The sequence below is a fragment of the Cervus canadensis genome, chromosome 5 (genome assembly GCF_019320065.1).
Source record: "Cervus canadensis isolate Bull #8, Minnesota chromosome 5, ASM1932006v1, whole genome shotgun sequence".
Lineage (NCBI taxonomy): Eukaryota > Metazoa > Chordata > Mammalia > Artiodactyla > Cervidae > Cervus > Cervus canadensis.
The window spans coordinates 5,416,263-5,439,088 of record NC_057390.1 but is presented as its reverse complement, the minus strand read 5'-3'; the positions used below and the strand labels follow the sequence as shown (position 1 = coordinate 5,439,088).

The 22,826-nt window shown below is 43.8% G+C and overlaps 1 protein-coding gene across 6 annotated transcripts in view; it reads right to left on the bottom strand.

Annotated features, from left to right (window-relative positions):
• LOC122441418 (AF4/FMR2 family member 3-like) overlaps positions 1–22,826 on the bottom strand; it is a 316,863-nt gene that overhangs the window by 247,842 nt on the left and 46,195 nt on the right. For 4 of the 6 annotated variants that reach the window (XM_043467955.1, XM_043467953.1, XM_043467956.1 and 1 more), the window contains one exon: positions 22,229–22,333. In XM_043467955.1, the coding sequence (XP_043323890.1) occupies positions 22,229–22,281 (53 nt within the window). In that variant the 5' untranslated portion in view covers positions 22,282–22,333. Of the gene's footprint in view, positions 1–22,228; positions 22,334–22,480; positions 22,636–22,826 lie in introns of those variants that run through there. The other 2 variants (XM_043467952.1, XM_043467958.1) reach the window with 2 other exon arrangements.

The window sequence follows — 22,826 nt, the reverse complement described above, 5'->3', positions numbered from 1 at the left end:
ATAAACGATACGTAAATATGCAGTGGACAGATTTTCTTTTTTTTTCACAAAAAAGGGGATCAGTGTCTCACTAGACATACTGGTTAGACACATTAATTTATTATGAAAGATTTGTATCAATAAAATATCATGTATCTTTAGTAATATTTAAAATGTCATCAAGCTTCCAACTAATAAAAATAAATAAAAGATGCTTCATTTAAAAAAAATGTCATCAAGATAACTCAACTTTCTTCAGGACATAAAATTATTTTCAACAAAGGATAGTTTATAAATGCTCATGTTTTCACTGCTTGTCCATAGCACACTTCTTTATGCACACGTTTATTAGCATAGTGCATATCAATTACTTTATGACCAACAGATACAGCAACTAACACACAAAATTATCAGTGTTACTCTAAAACCAATTTGGGGAAGGCACTGAAGACACAGGTGACCCTCGGTATCCACAGGTTCTGCAGAAGCAGAATTCAACCAGCCAGGGATCCTTGGATATGGAACTTGTGGATGTGGAAGCCGACCTGCTCTGCCATTTTGTAGAAGGAACTTGAGCATCGGTGGATTTTGGCATGCTCAGGGGTCCTGGAATCAATCTCCCATAGATACCAAATGACAAGTGTATTAACCATGACACCAATGATAAACTTGAAAAAAATCATGCTTAGTCAAATACAATGAATTCAGGTTTGCAGAATTACTTGTAATGCAATCAAATACTTTCTTAAAACCTGCCACACACACACACACACACACACACACACATACAAGTCAAAGTGACATCAGAATGTCTTGAGCCTGTCATAGCTCTTTGTCAAAGCAAAGGTATGAACGCCCCTTCAGCCCCTTTCTATTCAAGAGGCTGGTCTGATGTAAACATCTTTCTTATCACCGTAGCCACGCCAGTTCCCAACTCCACACCTTTCCCTAACAGCTCTCCTATCCCTTGACCGCAAACATACAAGTCCTCCATCAGGGCCTTTGGCCTTTCACTGAGATTTCTATACCCTAAACTCCAAAACCACTCCCAGCTGGACCATTTCCATTCCCAAATCCATGCAGCAAACTGGCTATGCCCAAATCGCCTGAGACTGTCGGTGTTTCATACGCCAGTACAAATCCCTGGTCCCCCACCCTAGAGACTCTGAATGTCTAGGTGATTCTGGGAAGCAGCTAGATTTAAGAACTCCTGGACTACACCGTAGATATTAACACTGTGTATGGGATCAATGTTCTTCACTGTACAATGAGGAAACTGGGCTGCAGAGATGATCCCAAGTCTCCGTCCACACGGACCTAATGGTCTGGGAGTCTAGCTTCTAGAGCTACTTCAGGGATACTGGTTTCTCTCCAACCAGACTTCATGTTTTTCAGAGTAGAGACCACATGACCTCTTCTGAGTGTTTTGTGCACAGTTCAATAAACGTAATCATGAGCTCCTATGACTATGTCCTGCCAATTGAGGAGATAGACGCTGCTGTGGCCAAGCAAATCTTGTGCAGAGTCTGATCCACAAGCTACATCTTGCACCAAAAGAACCTCCCACAGAGGCTTCAAGATATTGGCACTTGATTTACTGCCATCCGCAAACTACAGAAATCACTCTTTCAAATACCAGAAAACCAAGAAAGCTTAAGTTTTGACTTTCTGTCTATTTGTTAAGGAAACCACAGAAAACTCTTACAGATTCCATCTCTGGTTTGTGAGAATTATAAGCCATATTGCTGGTACTGTCGAAAGTGTTCACATATCTAAGAGAAAGTAATGGTGAGAAAAACAAGATCATAGTTCTTTTTACTGCAATGCCAAGAGGAAAATGCAGGTAACAATTCAAGTCCAGCAAATATATCAAATGGGCTTTGCATCTATTACCAAGCTTATACTATTGAAAGGGGACTTTACTAGCTGGCCTTTTGGAGTTTTCCAGTGTGTGGCTACGGAATCTTCTTAACAAGAAAAGTATCTTTGTTGAAAAGCTAAGATTTACAGAAGCAGAAAAAAAAAAAAACAATAGTCCTCACATTTATATAGGCTTAATCCCAGGTGGCTCAGTGGTAAAGAATCCACCTGCCAATGAAGAGAATACGGGTTCAAGCACTGGATCAGGAAGACCCCTTGGCAACCCACTCCAGTATTCCTGCCTGGAGAGTCCCACAGAGAGAGGAGGCTGGCAGGCTACATACAGTCCACGGTGTCACAGAGAGACGGCCACAACTTAGCAACTAAAGAACAACAACAATGTAAACGACAATAGTGTTCAGGTCATTTTCACATGCTATCTCATTTCAGCCTCTCACAACAGCCCTTGGAGCAGGCAAGGTGTACATTATCTGCATTTTTACAAATGAGAAAATAAAACAGAGAGGTTATGAAACTTCTCCATGGTGGAGCTAGAACCAGACACCCAGGGTTCACACTCTCTTACTGTTTCTACCAGGAATCCCACAGAGGAAGAAGATGTGTGATGTCTGGCCAGGTCAGTGGGAGGGTTGGTTTGTTGCATTCATTTTATTTTAAATGTGAAGGTCCTGAAACAAGTTGTCAGAGCATCCAACTGGCCACAGGCTCCATCACGTCTAATTATGTAACTGTTTCAGACAAGTCTCCTTTGGGGCTTCCCAGGTGGTGCTACTGGTAAAGAACCCATCTGCCAATGCAGGATGCGTAAGAGATGCGGGTTTGATCCCTGGATCAGGAAGGTCCCCTGGAGGAGGGCATGGCAACCCACTCCAGTATATTCTTGCCTGGAGAATCCTATGGACAAAGGAGCCTGGCGGGCTACAGTCCATTGGGTCACAAAAAGTCTGACACAACTAAAGCAACTCAGCACATTCAGACAATTACTGGGTCTTCCTGGTCCCTGAAGGTATTTGAGTTTGTGAACCCACTGCTAAAAAGTTACATTGACATACTTAAGTAAATGTAAATAATTCTATCCTAACATCACATAATATCTTAAGAGCACATTCACAGCATACGTTTCACTTGCTTCTCATATTCCTATTTCCTGATTAGAAAACTAAGCTCAGTGGGGGAGGGAGAGTGTAGAGAAAGCAGCACCAACATATACACACTGTCACGCATAAGCTGGAGAGCTGGTGGGAAGTTGCTGTGTAGCGCAGGGAGCCCAGTCTCGTGCTCTGTGATGACCTGGAAGGATGGGATGGGAGCAAGTGAGGGAGGCTGGGGAGGATGGGGATGTATGTATAATTATGGCTGATTTGCACTGCTGTATGGCAGAAATCAACACAACATTGTAAAAATAAAAATCTAACTCAAATTAAAAAAACAAATTAAAAAAAAAAAAGAATTCAGACCCAAAACAAACAAAAAAACTGAGTGACTTTCACAAGGTCAGGACCTAAACTTTCAATGTGTCAGGCAAGAAATGACATGGTGTGGGAATTTCTTAAGCAAGTTTCAAGGTAAAGCTCTTCAGATAACCATCATATAAAAGTTTCTGAACTTGAGTACTCAGGTAGGCATATTTTGAAATTTGGTTATCACTTGAAGGACAGTCATTAACAGTATGAGCAGAAATGAAACTTCATATTTCCATTAAGGAGTCATGTACCAACATTTTTCTCCCCCGTATTCATGAGCTTCTAATAATAAAAAAGAAGCTGACAAAATGTCTGTATTTTTTAATAATTCAACAAAATTATTAGCAAAAAGAGTCCAGCATTGTACAAAAGAATTATACACCATGACAATGTGAGATATTCTGGGAATGCAAGGTTGGTTCAACATACAAAAATTAGTCAATGTAATAAATCACATTTACACAATAAAGGACAAAATTCACATGATCAGATCAATAGATGCAGAAAAAGCCTTTGACCAATGAAACACTTTCATGATAACAACATTCAATAAACTAGGAGCAGAAAGAAACTTCCTCAACCTGATAAAAAGACATCTATGAAAACCCACAGACAGCATCATACTGAATAGCACACGCCTAAATGTCTTCCCCCTAAGATCAGGACCAAGTCTAGAATATCCATTCTCACCGCTGATATTCAACTTTGTACTGGGGGTTCCAACAGACCAGTCAAACAAGAAATAAAAGACATTCAGACTGAAAAGGAAAAAGCAAAACTATCTCTATTTGCAAATGAGCTGATCTTGCATATATAAAATTCAAAGGAACACATACATACATGCACACAAACACACCACTACCCAACTATCAAGACTAATGAATACATCCAGCAAAGTTGCAGGTAAAGATTAATATACAAAAAATAAAGTACAAATTATTAGTCATCCACATTTTCATCAATATATAATTAATTGCAACTAAAAAGGTTGCTCTTTTATTTTTATTCATCTCCATCTGAGATGTAAACATATAAAATTCAGAATTTATTTTAGATGTTTCAACTATCCGTTATTTAAGAAATATTTTCTTGGAATACACACAGCTCTAGAAAATGTGAAAGGAAAAATCTTTTGTTTATATAGCCAAGAAGGTTAAGTGATGAGAATTAGAAAAGATTTTGAAGAAACAAAGATCTTCTGCTAGGCCCATTGCTGCTGCTGCTGCTGCTAAGTCGCTTCAGTCATAGACGACTGTGCGACCCCATAGACGGCAGCCCACCAGGCTCCCCCATCACTGGGATTCTCCAGGCAAGAACACTGGAGTGGGTTGCCATTTCCTTCTCCGGCTAGGCCCATTAAAGAACACTAATTTGTTCATGTTTTAATTCTCTAATGGGTCTTGTTGTAATTGGTTCAAAATATTGCATCTTGATGCTCACACAAACTGAAAGTAATGACTACATTTTCACTTATAAAGTTTATATTTTTACTTTGGGCCAGTCTCCTGGAGATTTTAACCACCATTAAGCACATCACAATATTGGTGTGGACTCTCTTTCTTCAATTTCATTAGAATTAATGTAGAAGAATATCTTATTCCGATAATAGTGAACATGTTTCTTAAGTAACATAACCCTAAAATACATAGCAAGCATTATATTTAGCTCTTTTCTAAAGATCTGAATATGGACCCTGCCTATTCTAAAACCCATAAGGAAAAAAGTGGGCTTTATATATAATAAAGTATGACTAAGCTCTGAGAAATACTATGAAGATCCAGGAAATTCCCTTCATACCTTCTGCTCTAGGACCCCAATAAACACACACTCATTAATTCACATCAATGGTTATTTATCATTCCCCATGTACTTGTAGGTTCACACATCTTCTTTTGTTACTTAAATTTTTTTTAAACATCAAAACTACGTTCAAGCTATATGTAAAGCTTCAGTTAAAGAAGACATTAATGAGACTTTTTCTGTAAAGCAGATAATTTATTGCCTGATTCCCTTCCAAGGCATATGGATTTTGCTCCTCATTTACAACTTGATTATAATTAGTTGCAAGCAAAGTCAAGTTATTAATTTACAAATCAGGACATAATAATTGAATAACAGTATTCATTTCTACATGGTGGAGGCAAATTATTTAGAGATGAAAGTTTAACTAAACACATATTTTTAAAAACAATTTCCCTAATGTTATAAGTCTGTAACACAGAAACTTTGGACCTTTGGATGAAAACATCTTACTAGGGTTTATCATCTGTCCCTTTTTTTCAAAGTGTAGATTCAAAAGAGATGATAAATTCCAGTAAAAAGAAAACCACAGGCCAAAAGACAGAAATCTTCTATAACATAAAAGTATACGTACCAGACAGTTCTATAAACTCTTTTTTGAATCTTGCTATTTTTCTTTAATCTAAAAACACTGATTAACTATATACACACATATATATGTGTGTGTGTGTGTGTGTGTGTGTATACACTTATAAACATTTATACACACATACATGATGCTGCTACTAAGTCGCTTCAGTCATGTCTGACTCTGCAACCCTATGCATTGCAGCCCACCAGGCTACTCTCCATGGGACTCTCCAGGCAAGAGTACTGGAGTGGGCTGTCATACTCCTCTCCAGGGGATCTTCCCGACCCAGGGATCGAACCTGGGCCTCCTGCATTGCGGGCATTTTCTTTACCACTGAGCCACCAGGGAAGTCCACATACATACATACATACATACACACACACACACACACACACACACACACACATACACACCTACATACATACATACACACACACACACACACATATGACTCCCCCAGTGCAGAGGTAAAGAACCTGCCTGCCAATGCAGGAGATGTAAGCGATGCAGGCTCTATCCCTAGGTCTGGAAGATCCTCTGGAGAAGGAAACGGCAACCCACTCCAGTATTCTTGCCTGGAAAATTCCATGGACAGAGGAGCCTGGCAGGCTACAGTCCATGGGGTTGCAAAGAGTCGGACACGACTGAGTGACCAAGCATGCATGTATGCATATACATGCACACACACACACACACACACAGACACACACTGATTAATTACATAGTAGACTATTCCACTTTCCACTTTTTCATCGCCCTCCCTTTAAGAGAACATGGATCCCTGCTGACCGGCATGTGACCTGCAGTGCTGCTTTGGAAAAGAGGGATACTTTCCTTCCAACTGATGTCAGGCTTGACCTTTCAACTTTTTAAGCCAATGACATGGGAGCCATATGACAGACTCCATATCCAGCAAAAGCTCTCTGTCCCCTCTATCGAGAGGATGGCATATTTCAGAAGCGTGCTGTCAGGCTGCGTCTGGGAATGAAAAAGACACAAGTGCACACCTGACCTTCACCTGCCATGTAACATGGACAAGAACAACAATTTGCAGCTATAAGCCAGGGATCTGGGGGGTGTTTGTTACCAGAGCATCACCTGACAAAAGCTGCCTGATACAAATTACAACCCTAACATTTAACCTGCTTCACCAATTTAACTTATTTGCAGGGAGACAAACCTAAGAGATGTCATAAACAACTCCTAGGGGAGGTTGATTTCACATTTCAATATGAAAGAAATACTTCATGACTCATCTCCAGATTTGCCAGGATCCAGCAATATGATGTAAAGCTATCCCATGATCTACATCAGTGATTAATGCAGAGATGAAAGAAGAAGGGGATCAAGAGAATGGAAAGCAGGGGAATCTAGAGTCTATAGAAATGAGGACTGCATGACTTCGGGTCACTGTACCAAAAGCACAAGGAACAGTCATCCCACTGGAGAATCTGGGGTCATTCTATGACCGAAGACTGGGGAGCAGGCATACGGGTATGGACTGAAGTAGAGATATGAGGTCAAGGTATAGTTATCCATCTGAAATAATGATCTGTTTGTACTGACAGAAAAGAATATAAACATTTCCATTTGGGCTATCCATAGTCATTGCTCCTAAGTCCACCTCAACTGAACAATAATATAATTGCTTCACCAATTTTGAAGTTCCGGTTTTAATTGTTCTCTATCTTAACTAAAACACATATAATAAATTTTTAAAACAGGTAATTCTTAGCACTCACAATGCACAGGGCTCATAATGTTTAATATTAGCACTGAGGAGCCAGAAGAACGAATCCTTGCCCTCTAGAGAAAAAAGTATTAGACCATCTTCTAAGCCTATGTCCTGCAGTCATCAGATAAACACAAGCACAGGCCTTTGGGGTGGGGGGAAGATATCAGCTAAAAATTAAGATACAAACTGACTCTGAGTTTCTGAGTATCTTTTCAGCCACAGAATGGATACAACCATTGAATACAATTGCTAATCAAAACATTAAGTAAAAAAAAAAAAAAATTAAGTAACCATGAGAGGGAAAAAAGAATGAATAATAAAGTTAGCACTTCTTGAGGACCTACTGTGTGCTGGGCTATATTATCTTATTTAATCTGGATAGCAATTCAGTTGCATAGGCATTATTGCCTATTTTATACATGAGGAAACTGAGGTTAGGAAACAGAGAAGTTAGTTTACTAGTCTAATGTAGTACACCTTGTAAATGACATAGCCAGAACCCACCACATGCTGGTTCAAAACCTCTGCCCTTCCCATTATCAAATGTCAGTGTTCTGGAATTTTATCAGCCAAGCAGATTTTTTTTCCTTAAAATTTAAACTGTCTTATTCAAGGATTTTTAAAGGAGGCATTCAAAGTTATTTTTGTCACCTGTTCAACATGTCACAATTCCTTATGCCAAGAATCTATTAACTTTACTTCACCCAAATATCTTGTGACACAAATTAAGCCTATTTACTCTTTCCATGTCATCAAGATAACACTTTTTATAGAAGCAGTAACATAGCTTGAAGAGACAGTCTGTCTTTATGTAGAAACTAAGAAGAAACTGCAGGAAAATGTGTATGAAAAAGAATCACTTACACAGTTTCAAATTACTTTCATAAGGTAGTTTTACTAATTTGTCTGCTGCATCATTATTGTTATTAATAAAATTACATTTAGGTGTTGGGGTAGATTGGACCAGCTGGGGTGAACAGTTGTGACCATTTCTTCATGCATAAAACTTGTCAAATTAGTGGTTTTACGAGGATACAAAGTTTCTATATGTTTGAAATGCTGACAAAAAGAGCAGTACCTAAAATGACAATGAATTTCAGAAAATCCTAGCATAGGAAAGCCTGTTTGATCAGAATTACATTTATCTGAAATATACAATAATTGGACACAGTGTACTATTCATCCTGAATTTAAAAGTTGAAAGTAAATCTCGAGATGCCTTTCCATATATACCTTATTGTACCTGTTGGAGACCACACACACACATGTATATGCATATACACATAAATTACAAATATCTTAACATCAGAAGGGACCTCAGAACCCATACCCTATAAGTCTGTCATTGAGAGATATTGAGATAACTTCTGATAGGATGATGGCCACGAGGAAGGACCTTGGAGCCAGACCGCCTGGGCTAAAACCCCAGCTCTGCCTGCGCTGGCTGTGGAGCTTTGGGGCTTTGGGCAAGGTACTGTTTCCTTCTCTATAAAATTGGGAATAAGAGAACTGACCTCACAGGTAAGGAAGATTAATTGAGATACCATACATGTAAAAGGCTCACTGCACTTCCTTATGAAGAAAAACTATGAAACCCTGAGGCCAAATGGGCTGATGAGCACCCTTCTAAGGAGATCCTGCTGTTAAATGTCAGAGCAATGTCCCAGGGCACCTGACTCTGTCAGTCTTGTCTATTTGAAAACATTTTTAATAATCCATGTTCAACAGTTCACCGTGAGAAAAGTCCACTAATTTTTCCTGGCAATGTAGCCTCGTCCAATTCCTTCTGAATCAAAAAACCACCCTAGCCTCCTCACACTAGTGACTCCTCTAAAGCAGCTGCCCACTGGGGCAGGCAGGGAGGAGGAGGGATGCACTGTGGGAACAGATGCAAACTAGCATAGACAGGATGGATAAACCACTAGGTGTCTCAGATGGTAAAGAAGCTATCTGCCCGCAATGCAGGAGACCCGGGTTCAATCCCTGGGTCAGGAAGATCCCCTGGAGAAGGAAATGGCAACCCACTCCAGGATTCGTGCCTGAAGAATCCCATGGACAGGGGAGCCTGGCGGGCCACCGTCCCCGGGGTCGCAAAGAGTCAGACAGAACTGAGTGACTAACAGTTTCCGTCTCAAACCAGAAGGTCCTGTTGGGTAGCATTGGGAACTATACTCCACACTGTATGCCAAACCCTAACGGAAAAGAATGTGAACACGGGTACATACACATGTATAACTGAATCGCTTTGCTGCAGAGCAGAGATGAACACAGCATTGTAAACCAACCACACTTCCATAAAACAGAGCAGGCAGCCACGAACCCCTCTCTCCCCGGGCTTCCATCCCTCTGACTATTTCTTCAACCTCCTGCTCAGGCTGGCCTTCCAACCCACTGCTCCTCTGGGTCCTCAGCCAACGTATTCTCCTCTCTCTCTTCCTAGTTAATCCCGTCCAATCACATGACTGTCACTAGCACCTATATAATGATAACTCCCAAATATCTATTTTGTCCTTGCCTTCTTTCAAAAGGTCACTACCACACGGCAAGCTTGCTTCAGGCAACTCTACCCGGATGGTCTGCAGGGATTTCAAACGGAACACTTTAAGATCCAAACACTCCATCCTTCCCCACTCAGCTTGCTCCTCCCCCTATACTCCCACCTCACCACACAAGCCAAACATCCTCAAAGCATCTTTGCCCCCGACCCCAGTCTCCCTCATTCCCCCAACAAGTCAATCAGCGAAATTTCCAGTGTACTTCCCTAAGACTTCTCTAGTCCTCCTCTTCCCTCTATCCTTCCTGCCTGACCTGATCCTCCAGACGTGGCCCATCACGGCCCCCAGACTCACCCATGCCAAATGCCTTCTAGAAATAATAATAAAACCTAAGTGGGACCATTTTGCTCCCCTGCTCACGCAGCAGTCCACTGCCTACTGGAAAACGTCAAAGCTCCCTGAAATGCCAGGTGGGGCCCTCCGCACCCCAGCCTCCTCTCCGGCTGCTCCCTGCCTGGGGTGCTGCAGACCCACAACCTACCTGCACGTGTCACAGCTGCTGTCCCCACACACCGTCCCGCACCCCTCCACCTTACTTTCACTATTGCACCTGCAGCACCCTCTTCTCCTAGCCGACCTCCAATTCATCCTTCAAAACTCAAATTGGATGTCACTTTCCCCAGGAAATCTTCCCTGAAACTCCATAATGGAGAGGGTACTCTTTTATGTACTCCACTGGGTTCCCTATTAAAACAGGTACAAACCCTACTGAGATTATTTGAAATAATCTGTTTGAAGCTTAAACACCAAGGGCTAAAAATGTGGTGCTTATTTCTGTGTCTGGCTTAGTAATCTCAAGACAGAAACCTATAAATCTATAGAGAAAGAGGGATATGAAGAGCAGCTTAGGCATACATATTGTGTTAGATATTGTATATACTATTTCAGGATGTTAAAACATTACTTTTATCCTGCTGAGGGATAACAGTAAAGAAAAGAATAGAAATCAATTTATGTAACTAATTATCTACCTAAATACTAGAAATGATATTACCATACTTTCTTTCTTTTTCTACTATAAATATTTAATTTCCATATTCAGAACTTGTTAACTCAGCCTTGAAGTTTTCATTCAACTTGCAGGGTGGGAGGGGAGAGGCGGGGACTAAAGTGATATGTGAAATTCACTGCTTTCCCATAAGATACTTTTCTCAGATACTCTGCTTGTACTAAAAGATTAAAGTCTACTTACTGAAAAATACACACACACTCTGAAGGAAAGTCACCTAAAAGATTTAGTTCTCAGAAGAAGCCATGCCATATTCTGGGGAGGGATCTACCTTTGATGAACACGCACACGCACACACACACACACACACACACACACACACACACTCACACACACACAGGAAAGTCCAGCTGGGCCGCCCACTCTGGCACATGGAGGCGATTCTGAGAAGGACTCAGCAGCCTCTGCGGGCAGCATCTGTCCTGAGCGCCAATATCATGACCAGCAGATGATCAGGGCACTTGGGAACAGCATGGATGTTCCCTCCTCACCCCAACATGAGCCCAGACAACGGGAGCCAGGCAAAGGCTTCATCCTGAACTTCCATAGCCAGCCATACAACATAGCCATACAACTATTAACTGTTCAATTTTCCACCAAAGAGAGAAAGCTGTTAACATATGGAGGTTGTTGAAGAGGTATGGTTTCCCCATCACTGCTGATGCTATAGCCTGCTCCCTCGGATGACAGACAGCTTACATACTTGGCTCGGAGGGTCTCTAAAGTTACACCCTCCTATCCAAGGAATCCTCATTTCCACTGCTGCTATGGACCACAAGAGGGGCTAAGTGACATATTTCAGAAAGTGGATGGGCCAACCCATTCCAGACCCTAAGCCTCTATTTCAGTGAACTGCAGAGACAGGCCAGCCTATCTCGTTAGTCAAGCCCCACTTCTGAATTACATAGCCAAAGTCCAGAATTTGGCCCACCACTATCAATTGCTTTTTTTATTCCAAAGGAACAGCTGGGTGTTTCTTCTTGCTGTTGCTGTTTGTTGTTCAGTCAGTAAGTCATTTCAGACTCTTTGCGACCCCACAGACTGCAGCATGCCGGGCTTTCCTGTCCTTCACTATCTCCTGGAGTTTGCTCAAACTCATGTCCATTGAATCGGTGGTGCCATCCAGCCATCTCATCTTCTCTCGCCCCCTTCTCCTGCCTTCAGTCTCTCCCAGCATCAATCAGGGTCTTTTCTAATGAGTCAGCTCTTCACATCAGATGGCCAAAGTACTGGAGCTTCAGCTTCAGCATCAGCCCTTCCAATCAATGTTCAGGATTGATTTCCTTTAGGATTGACTGCTTTGATCTCCTTGCCGTCCAAGGGACTCTCAAGAGTCTTCAGCACCACAATTTGAAAGTTATCAATTCTTGGGTGCTCAGCCTTCTTTATCATCCAACTCTCATATCCATACATGACTACTGGAAAAACTGTAGCTTTGAGTATACAGACCTTTGTCAGCAAAGTAATGTCGCTGCTCCTTAATATGCTGTCTAGGTTTGTCATAGCTTTTCCTCCAAGGGAAAGCATCTTTTAATTTTGTGGCTGCAGTCACCATTCATAGTGATTTTGGAGCCCAAGAAAATAAAATCTGTCACTGTTTCCACTTAGGCCCCAACACAGCAAACCAGTGACTCTGAGAGCCTCCCCTCCTTGACTAGGGAGCTGTGCAAATCACCTGGCTATTCCATTATCTGTATCATTATTGGTAGTCATTAAATAATGTTTTCTCCAAAGTAAGAGAAAATACATTAATTTGATGATAATAGTATAAATCTAAGCAATAACCAAACCCCTGCTTCCTTCTGATGGGTCTGATCTATCTCCATGCCTGGGGGCAGCTGTTTCCTTCTCGCTTATTCACTATCTAAAGGAGAAGTTACACAGAATCTAATGTTGCCTATTACAGGAAATGGTTAAATGCAATTGGATAACAATGGATTATGAGGTAGAAGGCAATATTCCAGCCACTAAAAGCACAAATGCAAAGCGCTGCCCCAAACAACGGGCTAAAAGCAACAGTGAGCACTTCCTCTGAGGGGGTCACATGTGTCTCCAGGCTGCACATTTTAAACCAGTCACTATCATTCCTGAAAAGTCGGCTCTTTTTTCCAAATCTGAAATAGTCACAATTGCTAAAGCCCAATCTGGCTTGCTCCTATCAGCTTCACTCTTCCATGCCTATCTCAGAGAACGAAAATCTGTGTGTGTGTATGTGTGTGCATGCACACAAACCCTCATTAAGAAGATAAAGTAAATAAATTTCCCGCCAAGCTCACAGTACACTCAAAGTCAACTGTGCTGTATTTACTCACATAATCAGTCTCATCTGCACTTATTTTTCTAATGAAACAGGACTGGATATTAAACATGGCTAAACAGCAGCTAAGTCTGACTGCCTAATGGACTCGGGCACTCTGCTGAGGGAGGGACGGTCCCCCCAGAGGCTCTGAGCCCACCTTGGGTTCCACCTGGAGCTGAGTTGTGATTTCTTTTAGGACACTGGGAGAGGTGCAGTTTGCAGCTGTGGCCACAGGGCAGTGCAGTAATTCTGCAAATAGTTACCCCCTCCCCCATCACTGCCACCTCCCTGCCCCACCCCACCCCTAGTTCCTTCTTAAAGAGAATGGGACCATTTGGTCTGAGTCCTGGGCACCGATAGGAACGTTTGTGAGATTCCTGAGAAACCCAGAGTATTTGTAAAACTCCAAATCCAGTCACTCTAAGCACTGGCTCCTAATGCAGGACTCTGTCTCTGAAGGGCTGACAAGAACTGTAAAGCTATAAAAAGTGATTAGCCTATTTATTACAAACTTTGTTTACTTAGGTTTTTATGTTTATTTCCCACAATATCCCCACTAGAATACAATTAACCACCCCCTCACTCATCAAAATTGTATTAGGAAGACTCACGAAAATAAAATAAATGCCGCATCAAAATGTAACCTCCCAGCACTGTGGAATTATAATGTTATCATGCAGAGCCTTCTCAAAACAAAAAGATGATGCAAATTTTTTAAAGAGCTTCTTTTCAAAGGAATGTTTATTCTTTTACTTCTTGCTACTCAAGGTTTGGTCTAAGGACCAGCAGTTCTATCTGGGAGCTGATTAAAATTGCAGACTCATAACGGGGTGTGCTACAGTCCATGGGGTCCCAAAGAGTCAGACACGGCTGAGTGAGTGAACAACAGTAACAACCCTGCCCTGTACCTACTAAATCAGAATCTATATTTTATCAAGATACAGTTTATCTAGATGCAGGTTAAAATTTGAGAAGCACTGGCCTGAGTGATAGGTAAATATATGGACCTTTATACTTCAAAACTATTTTCTAAGCCCTAAGTCCCTTCTTCCTCAAGATATATTTTATAGAAAAATAAATATACCTTGAAATTCGAAAACAAAAGCAGACAGATTATTTCCCAGAACTGCTGATGATCGGCTAGAATAAAGCCTTTTGCTATCTAAACTGCCAGGTAACTAATTATCATTTCAATGAACGCTGACAGAAAATTTGGTCTGTCATTTCATAACTCAGGTAAACAGTGCAGGTATGACAAGAAAAATTTACCTAAGACTAACTGACTCCTATTACAACCTCAAGAGGGTTTTCGGAAACTAATTTCCTGTCCATAAAAAAAGGAAAAATAAAATTATTTCAGTTCAAGTTAAGCACATAACTCTAAACTGAGTTGCTATGTTAGTGTGGTCACCAAATTACAGTCACTGTTGTTTACCTCAGCTAACAACGAGCCTCCTGGGAAGAAATTAATGTGAAGAAGACTAAGTACCCTCCATGCCTTTCCCCACATGTGAGCAGAGAAATTGCAAAGGGTAAAATACACAAGTGAACACAATTAATGACTTTGGCTGTCTTTGATTCCTGCTCGCATGTGATAGGAATGATCACAGAATTCTGAAGCTGGAAGGACTCAGAGATAACTTCCTGCTGCCAGTCGGCTTACTCTGGAAACTCATTCTACAAAGTCCCTGGCAGGGGGTTTCAGCCTCCTAGGGACAGGTCGATACTCTCTGAGACAGCCTTGTCACTCACACCCACTGACCTTAATGACATCCTTGGACAACCCAGTGAAATAGCTGGGAACAGTCAGAGCCCCTATCATATCCCCAGGTATTTCACATCCCCAGGTATTTCGTTTCCATAGACTAAAACCCATTAAGTTCCTCGGATGGTGTGGTACCCTCTCATCCTGGAATAACTGTGTTATTTTGTTTTTACTGAAACTAAATTATGATTAGCCTGACATAATTTAATGAGACCCACAGAGCCAAATGAAGTCATTTGATGTAATGGGTGGTAATTCAATACATTCTCAGTGAAACATCAAAGATTATGTAATGGTTAATATATCTACACGTTACTAGCACAGCTGTAAGTAAGGACGTATTTGTCTGCTCAACCATGATGTACAACTAAGAAAAACTATTGACCTCTACTCAAAAAGGTCCCTGGGTCCTACTGCCAGGGACAGAACTCTGCACCAGATGGATGACCTGACCCAACGTGACCTTTCTGTATCCTTCCCTGTTTATGATAAAGAGACATTTTGAAGGAAGTAAAGGGTATAAAAGAACTGCGTTTGGCATTCATGAAGCAATTGACACTTTCATTACTTAACATCACAACCTTATGAGGTAGGCCGGTATAAGTGCCGCCTTTTTATAAGTGATTAAACAAGACTGAGAATAGGAAATGAGAAAGATTGTGAGCTGCCCAGGGCCAAACAGAAAGCAAGGTTGGAGCCAGCTGGGTTCAGAAACCTCAATTAAATTCCCAAACAAAAGAGAACAGGCAACACTAAAATAAGTTTTATGGGTTCCACTTTGAAACAAAACAAGGAAACATTATGTTATCATTAAATGATATTAAAATCATCTTTTATGGCCCTTATTTTGCCACCAAGGCTTTATCCCCCCCCCCCCCAAAAAAAAAATCCTGCATTTTTAGGGAGTTTTTTCTTAATTTGACTGCTATTTTAACCAAAATTATGCCAAAGGGCCTCGTTCAAGTTGCTAAATTTAAAGTGCCATTGATTAGATCCATTCTGGTTCACAAGGACATTCTCCCGAAATAGACTTTTAGCATTTTATAACCCTCCTACATTTTCACAGAAGAGAATCTGGAACACAGGAAGGAATCATTTCCTCACACACAAGACTCATTTTTATCGTCATCAAAAGGCTCTTGGTTAAAACCCTTGGTTAAAGCCCGTATGCACATCCAGCGCAGATCCTCCCCATTATCCTGACACCCAGTTTGAGGACCCAGGACCCTCAGCTTCAGCGCCCTGAATTAACCAGTGTCCCCCACCACCCCACCCTGGCTTCCTCCAAGATACACCACTCACGGAACCACAAGGGGATGCACCCCTCGGCTCCCTGCGCTCAGCACTGCCCTGATTGCCACCTCCCACTTGCCGCCAGCCCCTCCAAGGCGCAGCCCTCCAGCCCTGGCCCTGGCAGCCACTCAGCTGTAAACGTTCTCATTCCTGCACCCGGGGAGGCCCTTTTCCACGCGCTGCGCATGCGTGCTCTGGGCCAATGATGGCCCCCGCAGCCACCCATCCTCCACCTCCGGCCAATGAGAAGGAGCGCGGCCAACAGGACTGCTCTGGACCAATGGGCTCCGGCACGCCCGGGCTCAGGCCGCGCCCAGTGGAGGTGATGGTACCAGCTTCACCTCTCCCTCTGGTAAACTGCTTCCAACAGTACAGAAGGAATGGGGATAGGCCTGAAAATGTTTGCTTTGTTGGAGCTAGAGGAAAGGGCTGAGGGTCAAAATCAGCAACGAGGGGCCGTTTTCTGACCCTACCATGGGGGGAGCCTAAGGAGGCCTGGAAGAAGGTGATTGACTTTTAAGACAACCAAATGGGCCCGCTGGCGCTCCTGGGGAGCCTTCGGCATGGGGACTGCGTGGTTAGTGGCTCCTCCGCCTGGCTCCCCGCCCCCCACAGGGGTGCAGTCCATCCCCAGCTGAGTTATTAATAGTTAATAACTTCATCCAACGAGCTCCACGCTTTATTCCCGCCTTATTTCTAGTCACAGCTTTCCCTCCATATGCACTTCCCTCCCTGTCACCTCCTCCTCCTGAAAGCCCACTTCTCCAGGATGCCTTTCACAGGCCCCTCTGCCCTAAAGGCCTCTCCCCCAACCCTTGCTGTTGTTGCTTAGTCGCTTAGTCGTGTCTGACTCTCTTGTGACCCCATGGATTGTAGCCCCCAGGCTCCTCTGTCCTTGGGATTTCCCAGGCAAGAATACTGGAGTGGGCTGCCATTTCCTTCTCAACCCAGGGGATCTTATCGACCCAGGGATAGAACTCAGGCCTCTGCTTTGGCAGGCGAGTTCTTGACGGTGGAGCCGCCAAGGAAGCCTGTCTCCCCCTCAACGGGGCAGCCTCGGCTTCTTCCTATAGCAAGTACCGACCTGGATGGCTTATTCTCCTTCAAGTTCCCTACAAATCCAATTTCCTTTGCATTACTACAGTAGGTTTTATTTTTTTCCTCCTAAACTACAGGTTTCAACCCATGGATAAGCAATTTTTAAAAAACAGAATATAAAATATCAAAGTGCCTCTCCCATAATGCGGGCAAGTGTTACTTGTGACAGTAGTTTCAGTTATGAGTCTGTGTGCACACAAATGATGTGGTGGGTTGCAATGTTAAACATACTTGCTGCTGTGAGTCATGGTAGAAAACGTTTGAAAGCAACTGCTCTCTGACACCTAACCTAGAGGCTGCCTAATGCTCTGTGAACGCTCATTGAACAAATTGATGAGTATGATACGATCCATTTATTACAACTTCAAAGGTTCCACTTGGAAAGAATATAAAGTAGAAAGCCTATTGGAACAAAAAGAAATGGATTCTGGGCCATGTGAAACTATGGGGCGGAGGAGTAGGAGAGAGGGATCTGAATATTTACTATTTTATTCCAACAGACTTTCTCCCCAGTAACTAACATGTGTCTATATTTAAGGGAGATTAGATACAATTTTGACTTAAGTTCACTGTGGAAAGCTTATCTCGGTCACCGAAACCACCTCATGATTACAGAGTTCTGAATCTTTAAAATATTTGGTATAGGTAATTCCACCATGACTCATAAAAGGATCTTTCAGAGACACCATGAAAGCCTTTGTTCCAGTTCTTTCTTTGCCCAAGATGCAGCTATGTCCTCTCAATACCCCACCCCCACCGTCTGTAAAAATCCCATTCATCTTTCAAGGCTTAGTTCAAAGGCCACCTTTTCCACGGAAGCCTTTTTTTTAAAACTCGATTTTTCCTCTTTCCCTCCTCCACCACCCACCCACCCTGGTCCCAAATATGGCCTTTTTCACTTGGGAATCACCAGTGTTGAAGCCTTTTTAACACGTGTGTTCTTGTCTCATCTCCACTAGACAACAGCACGCACAACTCACGGTTTACTCTTCTCTGCATCCCCTGTGGTAACCAGCACGAGCTCTTGTCTTTAAGAGATGATCAATACAATGTGTTAAGTGAATAAATGAAAGCAACTGTCATGCCATTCAAAGGGATGGTCTTTATTTTAAAGGCCCTGCGGAATGGCATACATGGCCAGCAGCTGATCAAAAGCTCATGGAGAATTGGAAAAAGAGGGGACGGAGGGGACAGAGGTGGAGTCTGAGAAGGGGCTCAGCTTCTCTAGGCATCTGCTCCTGGAAATTTACTGAATCCCCAGCTCTTCAGGGATTCAGCTCTAAGAATGAAGCTAGGGAGCTGGGCACAGGATGCATGCCTTCACCTGCTCCAAACTCTCCACTCTTGCTTCAAACCAGAAATGAGAAGTAGAAGTGGGAATAAAGGCAACCCTTCTCAACTTTAAGGTTTGGCTGAAAAGAAAACTGAAACTGCTATCTGGATGATTCAGGTTCAAAATCTCCACCCCACCCCCCACCTTGAAAAAAAAAGAATGGGGGTTTCTGGAGGGATGGGGAGGAGGGGAAAGAGTGTGCAAGGAAGCAGAGGAGATTAAATTCAACAGTACTGAGCTCTTTAGTTTATACTGTCTCTACAGTCATTTGGGGATGCTCCCAGTGACCACTAGACTAAGCTAGCTCAGGTTCAAAGGCACAGTCACAACTAATAAACTGAAATTTGTTTTATTGGAAAATGATATCCAGCAGTGAAAACATTGTTTGTTAAAATCCCATTCTCTTTTGCCTTAGTACCTTCTCCCCCCACACACACACTCCACCAACTCCACCCCAAAGAACAGTGTTTTCCTAAAAGGGATTAAAGAAAGAAATTTTTAGTGGTCTCTATTTTAAAGTTAAATACATTTCATAAGCTAATTCAAATAGGGCAGCAGATGTAATTTCCTAAATTATGGTATTTTGTTTTCAAATCTTTTAACTTTAAATTAATATAATTAAGGGCTCTGACCTTCTCTTTAATATTATAGCAGAATCTTCATCAAGATTTTGTTTTGTAATAAATTCCAGACCTGCCCTCATAAAATGGGAATACATCTGTAATACTTTAGAAAATACGCTTGATTTAAAATCAGAAAAGTTGAGTTTTGAAATTAATGCTTGGTTCAAACATGGCTCCTCCACTTCTAGATGTGTGACCTTGGGCAGGTCTGCTAATCTTCCCAACCCTCAATTTCCCAATCTGTAAACTGGGAATAAAAACAGCACTGGGTTGTTCCCTAAGGTTGTCGTGAAAATTAAATGAGTTAAGACATGTGATGTACTTAGAACAGAGTTTAAAGATGCTAAGTACGTGCACTGAGCATGTCTGGCTAAGGGTCTGGTAAATGTTAGCTTAAAAATTCTGCTGTCATTTGTTTTATGGTCTCAGTAAAGTCATTCTACAGTTCAAGGCCTCTATTTCCTTATCTGTAGAATGGGACTACTACCACTTACCACTTTTGGGATTGTTATGAGATTCAAGTAAGGAAACAATGGATATGAAAATGTTTTGACCCATAGAAAATACTCAAATGTTAGTTATTTGGGGTCACCTATAAGCTTAAAAGTAAACTTAAAAACAGAAAAATGTAAAAGTCAACCATTAAACCGAGTTAGAAATTAGCATCCATTCCATGTTAGAAATGTATGCTTAAGGAGTTTGGTTTCACCTTAACTGATCAGAAATATATAAGCTCTTAGAAGATGTAACTTCTGCATCTGCAAAATAGAAATAATCCCTCAGTCAAGCCAAAGTGTTCTACTATGTTCTAAGCAAGAAAGCCTGCACAGTTTCATAAGCCAAAGAGAAACTGATGGATTGATTAAAATCTGACTGCATGTACAGCAACTTAAAAAAAAAAAACACGCTTATTTTTAAATTTTTTTAAATAATAAAAGTACTGTAGCTAATGTAAATTTCAAGTCAATTCAACAGACATTTTTTGTGTAACTGTGCTCCAGGTAACTCAGCCAGAAACTAAAGATGCAGAGGAAAAGAGAGCTTAGGCATGTGCTGGAAAAGTCACAGATTATGACTGATAATTTCAAAATATCCCTTGTAAGAGTCATAGGGGGCTTCAGTTTTGAGTCAGCAAGCAGACAAGCAGCCTAAAACTCCACCAAAACAAAAAGTTCTTTCCTTTGACTGAAAAACTGCCTTTTAAAAGCACAGTTTCTATCTCCAAACCTACTGAATTTGTGCCAGAAACCAACATTTCAAAGTGTAAACCTGTAAAGTAATAAGTATCTATAAATGAAAGACTGAAAAAACCCCAGAAGCAACAACACAGTAATTAGTGACTTTTATAGAGTAATAACATGTTTCATATTCTTTCTACACTGACTCTCTGAAGTTTCCAGTGTAATATATAAAACTTTTATTACATTAGGGCCCATCCTTGTGTATTTTATGGGTGCCAGCATTATGCAGAGCAAGCTGCACTTACTCAACCTCGGATCTCTTTTAAGAAACTGTTTGCTAATGCACTAGCTTTGTGTTCAGTTTAGTTAGTTACACCTGGTTTTAGACGGAGTAGTCACAGGAAGCATGAAGCAAGGGAAACATACACATATCCACAAATCATCTATATGATCTATAAATCAAATAGCAGTTTAGCTTTAAAACTGCACACTGCATATTCATGTGCACACCACTTGCAGTTTTAGACACATGTGAACTCTTTACTGAATTAAAGAAGAAAAGGGAGGGGTGGGGGAAACCAAAGCTCAGCTCTACAATGAGCCATTTCCAGAGGCAGAACAGAATGCAGTTAATATGCTTGTTCCACAGATGTTCATTCCGTAAATATTAAACATAACACAAGTTCCTCCAGGAATATGCAGGCGGTAATTTTACCACCTGAACAGGGCTGGTTGGAAACATTTAGGAGATGGGGGGAGGCGGTGGATAAGAGGGATGTGGAAGCAGCCAATGGGATTTTTAACACACCCGAAACTAGAATTAAACTGTTTCCAGCGGCGCTTTACCTACAGCAGCTCCTCAATGTGAGAAGCCCGAGCCACAGAGGGCTTCCGCCAGGCCGCCCGCTCCCCAAGCTGCGAGCTGTGAGCGCGGAATAAGGGGACACACGGGGCGCCCGTGGGCTGGAGCGGGGACAGGAGGAGTGTGGCCAGGCGAGGTGTGAAGAAAGTGCCCACAGGGATTGCGAACCTCGAGGAAATGAGTCTCCCAAGGCCGGGGCCTCCGGAATTCCCGCACGGAGAAGCACTCGCCCCACTGCCCTCGGGTTCACTTTCTATCTCGGGTGGGAGTGGGTGGGAGAGACAGAAAGGCTGCGGCGGCCAGGACCCGGCGCCGGCAGGCGGGAGGCTGGAGCATCCTCTAAGGGCACTTGGCTGCAGCCCCAACTCCAGGGGGTCGCTGATGTGACGACGGGGTGCGCAAACGGAGGGAAGGGAGGTGAGAGGTGCGGGGGCGCGGTGGGGGAACCGAGGGGTGGATCCCCGGCACTAGTGACACGTTCTAGAAATCGGTGCATTATCAAGGCTGCGCTCTGCCCCTGGCTCCCCCAGATCACCGGCCCCGGGGCTGGGGGCCAACAGCACCGTGCGGAGGAGACGGGAAAGGGGGCCGAGAAGACAAGCGGGCGGCCGGGCCTCCCCCCGGGGGAGACGGGAAGGAGCCGCCGCGGCGGGCGCCCCGGACCCTCCCCGCCCCCACGGTGGCTGGTCGCCGGAACCCCCGACCCAGGTGAGGGCGCGCGGGCCGCCACGGTCTCCCCTCGCGCTCGCGCCCGCCCAAGCGGCGGGCACCAGGGACTCACCACAGCGACTCGAGGTCCCATTCCTGGAGCAGGGCTAAGTCGAAGCTGTCCATGGTGGGAGGTGTCAGCGCCGCCGCCGCCGCCGAGGATCGGGCCCCCCGCGCGCTGCAACGAAAGGCGCCGTTCAAGGTGCATCCCGGCCGCGCCGGAGGGGCCGCCGCCCGCCCACCGCCCGCCCCCGGCTCGGGGCTCCCGGCGCCCCCCTCCCGCCTCGGGGCTGGCCGGGCGGCTGGCGGCGACCAGCGCACTCACCCGCTCGCCGGCTCGCGCAGGCACACTCCGCAGAGAGCGGCGCGATCGCCGCCGCCGCCGCCGCCGCCGCCGCCGCCGCGTCCTCCTCCCCCCTACCCCGCCCGCCCCGCGCCCGCCCCTCCTCCCGCCCTCGCGGCGGCCCGGCCCGGCCCGGCCCGCTGCAGCCGCCGCCGCTCCGAGCCCGCCCGCCCGCCTTTCTCCTCCGGGAGGCGCGTGTGCGCGGGCGAGGCCGAGACGCGCGCGCGCCGTGAGCCCCGCGCCGCGCCCGCCCCGCGCGCCCCTGCGCTCCCCGCGCGGCTCCCCCGGGTCCCGACCGCTAGCAGGCCGCGCCACCCCGCCCGCCCCG